The sequence below is a fragment of the Argentina anserina genome, chromosome 5 (genome assembly GCF_933775445.1).
Source record: "Argentina anserina chromosome 5, drPotAnse1.1, whole genome shotgun sequence".
Lineage (NCBI taxonomy): Eukaryota > Viridiplantae > Streptophyta > Magnoliopsida > Rosales > Rosaceae > Argentina > Argentina anserina.
Window position 1 is genome coordinate 17,127,787 of NC_065876.1, and position 11,473 is coordinate 17,139,259.

Genomic DNA, 11,473 nt, shown 5'->3' on the forward strand with positions numbered 1-11,473 from the left:
TAATATATTACTGTTAACCAATTTCTGGTGTTACGAAATTAATGTTCGCGTATTTACTATTCACATATTTTCTATTCATGTATTACTATACAAATACACATCCATTACGTATTCCTGTACGAGTACATACTATTTACATATTTCTATACGTATAATACTATTCAAATGTAAATACTGTCTCAGTAAATTATAATTACCGATTTACTCTTCCGAATTTACTTTTACATTTACTGAATAAAATTTACATTTATATTTACCGAATATAAATAAAATTTACTTTTACTGTACGTAAATTACTTTTTACATTAACCGTACATAAAAATAAATTTTATAAAATTACTGTTTCAAAAACACTATTCACGCACCACCTCATTTCTTCCCCCTCTTCCTCCCCACGGCCTCACGCCGCCTCCTACCTTCTCCACGCACCCACACGCGCCGCCTAAGGAGGCGGTAACCCCTTCTCCTTTCCTCCTCTTCCGATCTCCTCTAAACCTCCACCAATCCATCCAAAACAACCCAAATTCATACAACAACCATCACAACATCCAATTAGATAGAAACCTCACCTATTCCCGGCCTTGGAAGCGCCGTAGCTCGTCAGAGAGCTTGAACCAGTCAAGTTGGGTTCGGTGAGGTGCGGCGAAGCTTCACGGCGGCAAGATGGCTCGCGTCTTGCTCAAAGGAGGCTGGAGTCGATATAAATCTCCATAGAAATAGGGGAGTGATGGTCTATCGAGACATGATAGCCAATCAAGGGGTTACTGCTAGTGTCTTGTTTTGCGAAGTCAATCGGCCAATGCTTTATGCTATAAAGCAACTTGTTCATGGCTAATTAGTTGTTCATTGTGTCAAAAGTGTGAATTTAGGAGTTGTATTTAACGTGCTCTTGTCATTTCAGGAGTTTTATGACTGCTCTACATCGTGTGGGTGGTGAAACACTTTGGTTAACATCTCTCCGACTATCAATTTCGTGTGCTTGCAAGTAAGTATACCGTTGTTAATGTTGAATATACTGTGATATTTCATACTAAATGGGAAATCGGGTGTATATTGATGCTTATTGCCTCTTCAATTTTCTGAACAGACCCTATTTTCTAAGATAGCAACGTTAACAACGGTATCTCAAGGTCAGGGGAAAGTCTGGTATTATCTGTTATGTCTCTTAAGACAGCTTATTTACAGTAAAAATTAATCAATATGACCGACGCTTGTTACTTTATTTCACTGGATATAAGACTTGAAGTATGAACTTTATTTCATTGGTTACTTTTCACAGTAACTAATACCTAGCAGATATTTTCATTCTTCATTCTCAGAAAAAAAAAACACAGATATGTTCATTCTTGATCTGCATTTCTGTCCTCTGGTAAAAAGTAATCATGAATACCAAACTCTGATAAGAAAATTTAGATTTTGTACCTGTCAGATGTCCAGTCACCACTAACTGTGCTAGTCTTGATCATGGGGTATGATCTCTATTACATTGGAAGGGAGACATCCTGTGTCCTTTTGAAATGAGTACTTATTTGATGGTTCTGGCTTGTGAGTAGGAATTAGGTTTGGTATGTTGTCAATGTGTGAACTCTGCAGTGAAATGCCAATATTCTGCAGTCGTTGGATCTGCCAACTTCGACAAACAAGGACACGGTCGGCATCTTGCTTGCAAAATCCATCTAAGACATAAGATTTGCATATTTTGAAAGGTGAGGTTAACATATTGAGGTTAGAAAAGTGTTGGGGGAGCATATAGGGAATATATTGCCCTTTCGAAGTTTGAGATAAGAAGGGTTACTATATCTGACAAGGTTCTTGCAAATTCATTCATCCCGGAAAATGGTACTGGTGACCTTGGAGTGGAAGTATCGGTTGAGAAGTTGGTTCTTGTCTAAAGCCTGATGACGACCAACAAACTAGGAAAGTGACTGGTGAGTGGTGACTGCATTCTTAGATGCTTAGGTCCATGATCAAAGTTCATCATCTCACTCGAGTCAAAGCCACCAACCTTGCCAATGCAGTGGAAGTGTGGAACTAATCAACTTATGATCAGTGGTGAAAGTCCAGCCGGAAGCTATCTATTACTCTTACTCCAGACCACGGCCAAAAACTGTGTCTCAATAGAAGTATGCAAACTATGGGTTCATGAGAAAGACGAAGTTACTTCAATTTTTATGAGCCCCTCTAGTGAGTTTGGCCTACTCTCCGCAGGCAGCAAACTGTATCAATACATCACTGATGATAGTAGATAAATTGCAGCGAAGCTTGATGCTAAGTACAGACAATGCATGTTCGTGAAATAACTACTACATATCCATTTGAGTGGTCTTGAAGAAAAATAGTAGGGGCACCTCGATCAGATCATAACCTTATGCCTAGAGGTTGTATGTGTCTTCTAATTAACTTCTAAGCTCAAGTTATGTTATCATGCTTCTACAAAGGATACTACAGTCCACACCTTTTCTGTTTATAATGCAAAAGTTAAAGGTTTGCATAGAGATTCAATTGTGACTTTGCACCAAATAAACACCAATATGATTAATATGAGATAAAATCTTTTGACCAGAAATCCCTTCGATGATTGGCGGATTGAAGCATTGGGAATCACTTGATTTGTCTGCAAATCAACTTTGTGGTGAAGTTCCTCCAATGAATATTGAGTTTGACGTTTCTGAGTTACTTGAACATGTTGCATAACAGTCTGAGCTAGGACAGATTCCACCAAGCACTCAGCTTCATTCCCATCTTTTGGTTGTCCTGATCTTTGATTTCTTTCAATTCAAAATTTCGTAAAGTCTTGATCGTTGGAGCTTGTTTATTATTGTAGGGGATTTGTTTCTCTACCATGCTGCTTTTGGAGAAAGACTAAAGTATGATTTTTCTGTAATAAAAATCATGATTTGTGCAGCATCATAGATTTTATTTACTTGCTTTGCTTATCATAGAATTCATTCAACTTTTACGTAGTTCTGTAATATAATATAATTGTGATAGTCAAAGTTAAGTTGTATGTCAAGTTCCATAATCTTTGGTTGTAATTATATCTCCTGTTGATTTGCTTTTGGTTGTAAATGAATCCGCTGTTTCAACTGTCATGCTTCAAGGAAAAGTATGGTTTTTGGTTGTTTGTATACTTGTTTTGTTAAACTCTCAGGAAGTTCATCATATTTTTCAAATAATGATGCTTAATTATGGTTAATTATTTTTCAGAGATGTGTCCTTTTTGCAATTTGGTACTTAGAAAATATGATAGCTTCAGTTTATAAAATCCATGACCTATGTTAATGCCAGAGAATGGGCTAACTGTATGTGCAGTGATCGCAGATGGTATGAATGTTGTGGCTGTTGAAGGTGGAAGCAGATTTATCAAGCGGTATGCAAAGGTGTTCGACATAAACTGCGTTGAGGCTGTGAAAGAGGAGGAAGAAGATGAAGAGAAAAATGATGCATAGCCTCCTCACAAGTGTGTTGGTGTGGCAAGTAAGTGTTAGTTCATGAATGCATGGCTGAAGCTGCTAGTCAAAGTTCTTTGATGATGACTACTGACTAGTAGTAATTGGACGGAGGCTGTACTCATGGAAGTATTTTGGATTGTTTATCGTTACTACTTTTACTCTTTTAGTAGTTTTGCAAGTGTACTGGGATCATTAATGATATTTGTATAAATATCATAAATGACATGTTCACTGAAACATTTTATCCATGGTGTAAACGTCACACTAAATTTGCTTAAAGTGAGTCATCTTTGTACTGCTGGATTGCTCGTATAGATGAATTGGGGAATCATATAATGCTTGTTACTCTGGCATTTTTTTTGCCTCTGTAGCAGGTCTTTGGTGAAATATACGCTCAATCATCTAAATTCCACAGGGAAACACATCAGCATCAAAGGCTTCGTTTATTTGTCGTCGAAGGTTGAAACTGGTTTCCTTAGTGTGATGGAATGGTTGGTGCCGAAGGCCTGATATCCAAAATGCAAGTTATGGTACTCATCAATGACGAGATAAATATACCAGTTCAGATGTGCCCTACTCAACTGGGCAAGAGATGGAGAAGATGGACATAGAAGCTGCTGCTGCTGCTCAATCAAGCCATCACCTATGTACCCATTACATTACAGGATTTAAAGCCTTGACATGCCTGAAAGTTCCCCACCATAACTTATAGCTCTGAATCTATGGATCCAAAGCCTCAAAAGCTTGATGACTTGATTCCATCGTCAAAGAGTTCCATCAGAACCTCTTTGGTGTGGAACAGCTTGTGTCAGGAAGTCTTGCCATTGATACCCAACTCATGCGCTAAAATTGGCCAATGTCTTGAAGAAACAGAAAAATGTGCACCACTGACATCCTACTAGATGTAGTGAGTTTTTATTACAAGAGTATAGTAGAGTTTCAAAGCAACTGAAAGAGACCATTCGTCGCTCATTCAATTCTCAGGGATTAAAGAGTATTCTATTCAGTATATCAGCAAGAAAAGTAGCCAAGAAAACCAGTAGGAGGTATCTGAAAAAAAGCGAGTTTGATAACTAATAAGATCATTGAAGAAAATGGAGAGCAACTTGGTCTCTTTCAAGGCTACTTCAATTAAATGTGAAACTAGGAGTAGGCTTGGCAATTGGGCGGGATCGTGCGTGTTTTTGGCGGGCCGTGCTCTTAACGGGCCGGCACGCTAAGAACCCGTTTATATTAACGGGTTAAGCGGGTTTAGCACGACGGGTTTCCGTATTACCCGTTAGAACCCGTCAACCCGCGATTTTTTTTCAAAAATTGAATATGATTTGATTTATTTAATTTTTTTCTTCTTTCTATAATTTTACCCAACTCTTTGAGAATAAAAAATATTTTTAGTCATGATTTTTTTTATTTTGGAGTCCTCAATTTTGTAAAAGTTCATCCCTAATGGTCTCATAGAAACAATCAAAATAACATTATAATTATGCTACTTATTTGAATTCAAGTACCTGTTTTTACGTGCAACATCAAACTAATTGAAAATATGTAAGATACATTGCAATTAATCTTGTTCGAATTCAAGTGCATATTTATAAGTGCAATAACAAACTAATTGAGAATTGCAATTAACCTTGTTCGAATTCAAGTGCCTATTTATAAGTGCAACAACAAATAAATTGAGAACATGGAAAATAAACTACAAACTAATATGTCTTATCCCCGTATTTCACATCAATGCCATGTTTTCTCTCAAGTGAAGCTCTCTTCTTCCTCTATTCGATCATGCATTCTCAAACCCAATATGTCTTCGGAAAAATCGTCCACCTCAACCATCTTCTTTTCTGAAATATTATAAATAGAAATTATAAATATAACATAAAGGTCAAACTAGTGAAATCAAACTAAATTATTTTCTATTTACCTTTCTTCTTCCCGAAAATCCAATCCCGAGTACATAACAAAGCTTGTACTGTCTCAGGCAACAAAGAACTCCGATACTCATCTAGAACTCGACCACCAATGCTAAAAGCCGACTCAGATGCAACAGTGGAGACAGGAATAGTCAACACATCACGAGCCATCTGAGATAGGATTGGGTATCGGTGTCGCTCCATCTTCCACCAAGCAAGTACATCCAAGTCTACCAAGTTATCGAGTCTTACTTCATCCAAATACTTGTTCAGTTCAGTCTTTAAACTCGAATTATGACCGCTCTTGTAACGGGCATCAAATTTTTGCAATAGAGTAATTTGACGTTTAATACTCTAAGAAAATCATACTAACCAAGAATAGTCTCAAAATAATTAAATTAACTAGTTACCTGAAGTATACAAGGCTTCCCTTGTATTTGAGACGAGCTCTCATGAATATGGTAACTAGAACTTTGGTGAGTGGAGGTTTCTTTGTAGGCACCAAACAAAGAAGATAGAGTGTCAGCAAAAACCTTCAATTGTGAAGATTCTCGACCATAGAGCTTTTCATAAGCCCATTCAACAAACTCCATCTTAAACCGAGGATCCATCACCACTGCAATCCCCAAAATCAGGCTATAATCTGACTAATATTTCTTAAACTTCAAATCCATCTCTTTTCCCATCCGGCTTAGAAAAGAATCTTCACTGGCAATGGCTTCTTGTATACTGTGTTGAACAACTAACACCTTCGGGAAAAATAAGTTTGATGTAGGGTACTTTGTTCTAGAAAACAACACTGTTACTTCATAAAATTCCCCTAGAAACTTATTTATCTTCTCAATCTTCTCCCACTCCTCATCTGAAGGACACCACTTGAAAGAACTGTCACTTACTGCCAAGTTCATCAATGCACTACGATAGTAGAGAGCACCATCAAGCATCAAATAGGTTGAATTCCACCTTGTTGGCATATCTTGTCTCAATCCCCTTCTGCTTCCTCCCAAACCAACTTGTGAAACACATTGTAGAAACCTTTGTTTTCTAACTTCTGAACCCTTTATATACTTGATGCCTTCTCGTATCTTTGTGACAGATGGGTGAATCTCTTTCAGTCCATCTTGAACTATCAAATTCAAGATGTGTGCACAACATCTGACATGAAAAAATTTGCCATCTACTAAAAGCAAGCCTATGAAATTCAACCTCATCTTTAGCTTCTCAACAAAAGAGTCATTGGCTGTTGCATTATCTAAGGTAATTGAAAACAACTTCTCTTCAATTCCCCACTCTCCAACCAAGGTAAATACCTTATCAGCTAATGCAACACCATTGTGAGGAGGAGGCATATGACAAAAATTAATAATTCTTTTTTCTAATCTCCATTCTGAATTCATAAAGTGTGCAGTAATAGTCAAATACCCATCAGTAACTACAGAGGTCCACAAATCAGCAGTCAAACTAATTCTTCCTTTAGCTGAACTCAACAAATTCTTAAACTTCACTTTTTCACTATCATACGTCTTCAAGACATGAGCCTTAACAGTGTTTCTACTAGGGAGTGTAAGTTGAGGTACATAGCAATAACCACAATTGTAACTATCTTGAGACCATGCTGTATTAATTAAATAAAATAATAAATAAGAAATCATAATAATAATTAAGAATTAAAGAGAAACAAAATCCTTATAAATTGTTAAAAATATGGAGGAAAAAATTGCTTCAATTACAATAAGACATGCACCATCAATGGAGAGATTGAAGCAGCCCAAGCGATCTCCAGCAAGCGAATCCGCCCCACATTGGAGAACTATTGCACCTGGTTGATATGTTTCAATAACCTTGGAAATAATCTACAAAATCAAAATTTGCCATCAAACACTTGATACAAGTAAGCCAAAACAGAACACAAATTTCTAAATTTTTTACAGAACTTACAGTCTTGAAAAGTCTGGTGAAGCTTGTATCATCTATTCCATTCTTTAGTGGAACATTGATGGCATAAAATTTTCCTTCCCTTTCTCCTATTTCCTTCAAAATAAATAACAAAACTAAATACAACCACAAATTCAATGTCATAAAGACTAGCATTGGAAGATACAACATAATATACATATGTCAGGGTTTAACATGTATACACCAGATCGATAGACAATGGATGCAAGGGTGTTTTTGTGTGTGTGTGACAAGTGCTTCCATATGCATTAATATACTTCCATGTGGCTAAGTTGTATTTACTATGACCAACGCTAATGGAAGCTAAACCATGCAAACCTATAATAAAAAGGACAAATTTTGTAATTTAAAAATCATCAATGCAGATACTGAGTTAACAAACAAGAGAGCATGAAAAGTTACCTTAACATCACCTGTTCCTGGGAAAAACAGATCCCCGAACTTGTGAAAGCTAACAGTCATTACCCTGTCCAAGTCAAACTTCACCAATTGTATAAGAGGTCAACAAAATCAAAATACCAACATGCAAATTTGATTTCAAAGATTATTGCAAAAATGAAAAATTGTTATTAACATAGCCCAAGGGTTTATTAATACATACTTTGAAATTCATATGCCTTCATTATGGGTTTACTTACTGAATTGGTCATAAGAACCTCAATGCAAGGATTGCAAGAACGCACGCACGCGCACACACACACACACACACATATATATATATAATGCTCCTTAACGTTAGCCCAAGTGGTGAAGGAAAGTAGAAAATTGGTTTTAGGAATAGGATAGAACAGGAGTTCGAATTCCCTTAACTAGAAAAGCTGAAAGAATTTAGGTGTCTTAAAAACAATACCAAAATCATTATAAATGAAAATAAAACATTGGCTCTAGATTTGGGTTAAGAACAAAACCTAAAGTTTATATTCCTTCAATTTGGGTTTATGTATGAAATTGTTCATAAGAACCTCAATGCAAGGATTGCAAGCATACATATATATAGATGAAATGATTCTTAAGGTCAGCCCAAGTGGTGAGGAAGGGTAGAAAATTGGTTTTAGATCAGGGGTTCGATATCCCTCAACTTACAGACCTCCGAGAATAGAAAAACTGAAAGAATTTGGGTGTCTTAAGAACAAAACCTAAATCATTAATAAATGAAAATAAAAATATTGGCTTTACCAAAATTTCCTGGAAGTAGGATTGACAAAAGCAAAGGAAATTCTACTATTCTGGGGGTTGAGTAAAGAGTGGTTAGGGCATCGAAAGAGCATATTGCAAGTCTCAGGGAAGATCTTAATGATGATGAGTTGAATAATTCGTCTAGGTACTAACAATGGCTCCTTGTCTACTTCTGGCTGAGAATCACATTACTTTCTTACAAGAAAACTTGCTACGTAAAAGGAACTTGCCCAATCATTTCCTAGCTACTGTATGCATCAGAAGTGTATTCACACAGCACACAGCACACAAGACATGCAAAAATTATATCTTTACCAAGAAATCTAATTCACACTCCCCACAACCTTTCAATTATAGTTTTAGTATCATAGATGAAGCAATTTGCAAGTTCAAAAATCTCTAGATTTTGGTATATCAGTGGGAAAATTGGTCACGGTGGTATCATGTCAATAATTTTGAGCTTTACTTGCTAATAGAAAGGTATAATATATTTTTCTTCATAACATATTCCTTAATTGAATTCATAATATATAAAATGAAACCAAATTCATCATAGGCAGGCTGTTTACCTATCAGTGAAGTAAAAAGCTTCCTCTACTCCATCACCATGATGCACATCAATGTCAATGTATAATACTCGGGCATGATGTTTTAGAAGGTCCAAAATACCCAAGACCAAGTCATTAATGTAACAAAATCCAGATGCCCCACACTTTTTGGCATGATGTAGTCCACCAGCCCAATTTATAGCAATGTCACAGAGCTTATTGTTCAACCTACGTGCAGCATCTACATTGAGATTTCAATCAGTAAGATAGAGTCACAATTGACAATCAGAAACAAATAATTTAAATCACCTATTGTGCCCCCAGCATAAATTTGACAGAATTCAAACAAGTTGTCGAAAACAGGGCAATTTTCTCCGAGATTATCTACGATATACAACACAAAATCAGTAAACAAACAACACAATGGAAAGAGAGTCCAGGCACTTTGGTCAACTTAGATAGAGATTTCATTTGCTCATGTGTTGAGCTACCGAATCCACTCATATAGAAGAATAAGTGAATCATCAGTCCCTAGAACATATTGGAGTTTTAATGCACACTTTAAAACCAGAAGAATGATCTAACAACCATTTCGATATGTGGTTTCAAGAACCTAACTTGGCAGTCAACCCTGCTTACTCTTTCTTTTGACTCCTATTAATTCAGTTCCACAACAACTATTAGCACGAATTAAACTACATAGCACCCACACAATTCACTTACTGATATTCAATTTTTTTTGGTTCACATTTAATTGAATTACAACATTAACTCACAGAAAGGTAATCAAGAAGTATAAAAGATTTAAAAGGGTTGAACCAAAAAACAAAACAAGAACTGGATATTCTCAATCAGTGACTACGGACTAATGAAATTCACTACGTTAGTTTTCAGCTGTAACCCATTAGGAGGCAAGAGCAGATCAAGGAACATCACTATCTCATTCAAATTTCCTATCTCACATTTTCTGCTGGTCAAGCTCATATCAAGAACAACACAAGCCATACATCACAAAAAAAATTACAAATGCCAAACAGAAATAATCATACATCTTGCCAACTCATTGGAGAACAAATGCTGTTTGTCAGGTGTAATCCGGTGGAGAAACTCCACATAGTCGGCTCAATGGAACTGCGCAAGCTCCACAGGATACGCCTTATGCGGCCGCTGCACAAATCATCAAAACTAGAGACCATCATCACTTCAAGTACCCGAAACAGAACCAGATAACAGAGTCAGTCAGCATCAGGGAGTAAAAATAACATAAATTTCCATCTTCTTGTGGAGATCATAAGACAGCACAAGGTGATGAGTCATACACAGCCGGTGTGGCTTCATGGGATGATTGGGCCCGAAATATACGCTGCCGACATCCCCTGCAAAACCCCAGTTCTGTTTCTCAATCTCCATAATTCTCTCAAAAAACATGAAAAAGAAACAACCTAGGACTGACAAGACTCACAAGAGTTCCCATACCATCATAAAAGTACGAGATTCTGTCCTTTGATCGCATACTTAGCACTTTCCGAGCTTCACAGCTCCTACAAGGAGAAAAGCAAAACCCTAAGAATAGAGTTTCAGAACACAAACGAAATGCAATTCATTTAATAAAGAGAGTAAATAAGCTTGGAGCGAGAAGTGCACAGTAAAGATTGCGGATTTGGAATTAGAGGCGTACCTTGAAGCTTATGGTGTGGAAGAACTGGGGTTTTTCTGGGTTGAATTGGAGATAAAAGAGAGCTAAGAATCAATAAGAGGGGTGTTTGGGGTTTCAGGTCAATCTGTTTCTTCTGTTGTGTAAGAAGAAGAGGAGAGCCCGAGAGACGATTTTGCTTTAGTAGCTCTTTTCTATACGTGACGGCTCTTTTCTATACGTGACATTAGGATGAAGTGATGTACTGGCCATTACCCTTGAATGTTTTCAGCATAGTTAATTTTCTCGGAACTTCTCACTGTCTCAAATTTTATTTATTTTACTTTTTACTTCACAGCCCCATATTTGTTTTTAAGAAATTATGGTAAAAGGATAAATCCATAATTTAGTGATAATCTCCTTCCTTTTTTATAATAGTAGAGATGAGCCTTATACTTTTTAAAAAGAAAGAAATTGAATAACATTAGGCTGTATACGGGTCTAAATTAATTATTTTCAATTGGACCTGAGATCCAACTCATGTTAATTAGTTGGTTTGGGTTTTGTATTTTTTAAAATAGGACCCAAGTGGATCTGGGTCTGAGATGGATCAGTTCGGTTCTCGGTCTCGTTCGGTTCTAAAATGAACACATACCCTGTAATATTTGTAATTTATTCAAGTCTTAGATGCAATATATGATTATATAACTTCATATGACACGACACAACCCAAATGTTAACCTAATATTTAGGATAAGTCGTGCGGAGACTACTGACAAAGGAGACACATCAAAATTT

The 11,473-nt window shown here is 36.6% G+C and overlaps 2 protein-coding genes and 1 long non-coding RNA gene across 3 annotated transcripts; 1 reads left to right on the plus strand and 2 right to left on the minus strand.

Moving 5' to 3' along the window:
• Nucleotides 1-720: 720 nt before the first annotated feature.
• On the plus strand, nucleotides 721-3,747 carry LOC126796423 (uncharacterized). Its single transcript, XR_007672353.1, has 2 exons — nucleotides 721-985; nucleotides 3,313-3,747. It is a non-coding gene; the product is annotated as an uncharacterized LOC126796423 (long non-coding RNA).
• A 1,401-nt stretch (nucleotides 3,748-5,148) lies between these two features.
• Nucleotides 5,149-5,973, minus strand: LOC126795631 (zinc finger BED domain-containing protein DAYSLEEPER-like). The gene is made up of 3 exons (XM_050522434.1): nucleotides 5,773-5,973; nucleotides 5,374-5,716; nucleotides 5,149-5,293 (listed from the first exon to the last, which is right to left on the minus strand). The coding sequence occupies exons 1-3, from the start codon at nucleotides 5,971-5,973 to the stop codon at nucleotides 5,202-5,204; spliced, it is 636 nt and encodes a 211-aa protein (XP_050378391.1). The 3' UTR covers nucleotides 5,149-5,201.
• A 970-nt stretch (nucleotides 5,974-6,943) lies between these two features.
• Nucleotides 6,944-10,868, minus strand: LOC126796422 (histone deacetylase 9). The gene is given in 9 exon segments (XM_050523249.1): nucleotides 6,944-7,215; nucleotides 7,301-7,393; nucleotides 7,721-7,784; nucleotides 9,064-9,283; nucleotides 9,352-9,426; nucleotides 10,092-10,209; nucleotides 10,306-10,418; nucleotides 10,519-10,583; nucleotides 10,721-10,868. Coding segments are annotated over 8 exon segments (906 nt in total). The 5' UTR covers nucleotides 10,556-10,583; nucleotides 10,721-10,868; the 3' UTR covers nucleotides 6,944-7,029.
• Nucleotides 10,869-11,473: the final 605 nt, after the last annotated feature.

Excerpts from the sequence above, each read along its gene's own strand:
- LOC126795631 (XM_050522434.1), bottom strand. The coding sequence starts at position 5,973 with ATGGATCCTCGGTTTAAGATGGAGTTTGTTGAATGGGCTTATGAAAAG. Across the intron at positions 5,717-5,772 it reads GGAAGCCTTGTATACTTCAG|AGTATTAAACGTCAAATTAC; the intron begins GTAACTAGTTAA and ends TGATTTTCTTAG. Across the intron at positions 5,294-5,373 it reads GATTTTCGGGAAGAAGAAAG|AAAAGAAGATGGTTGAGGTG; the intron begins GTAAATAGAAAA and ends ATAATATTTCAG.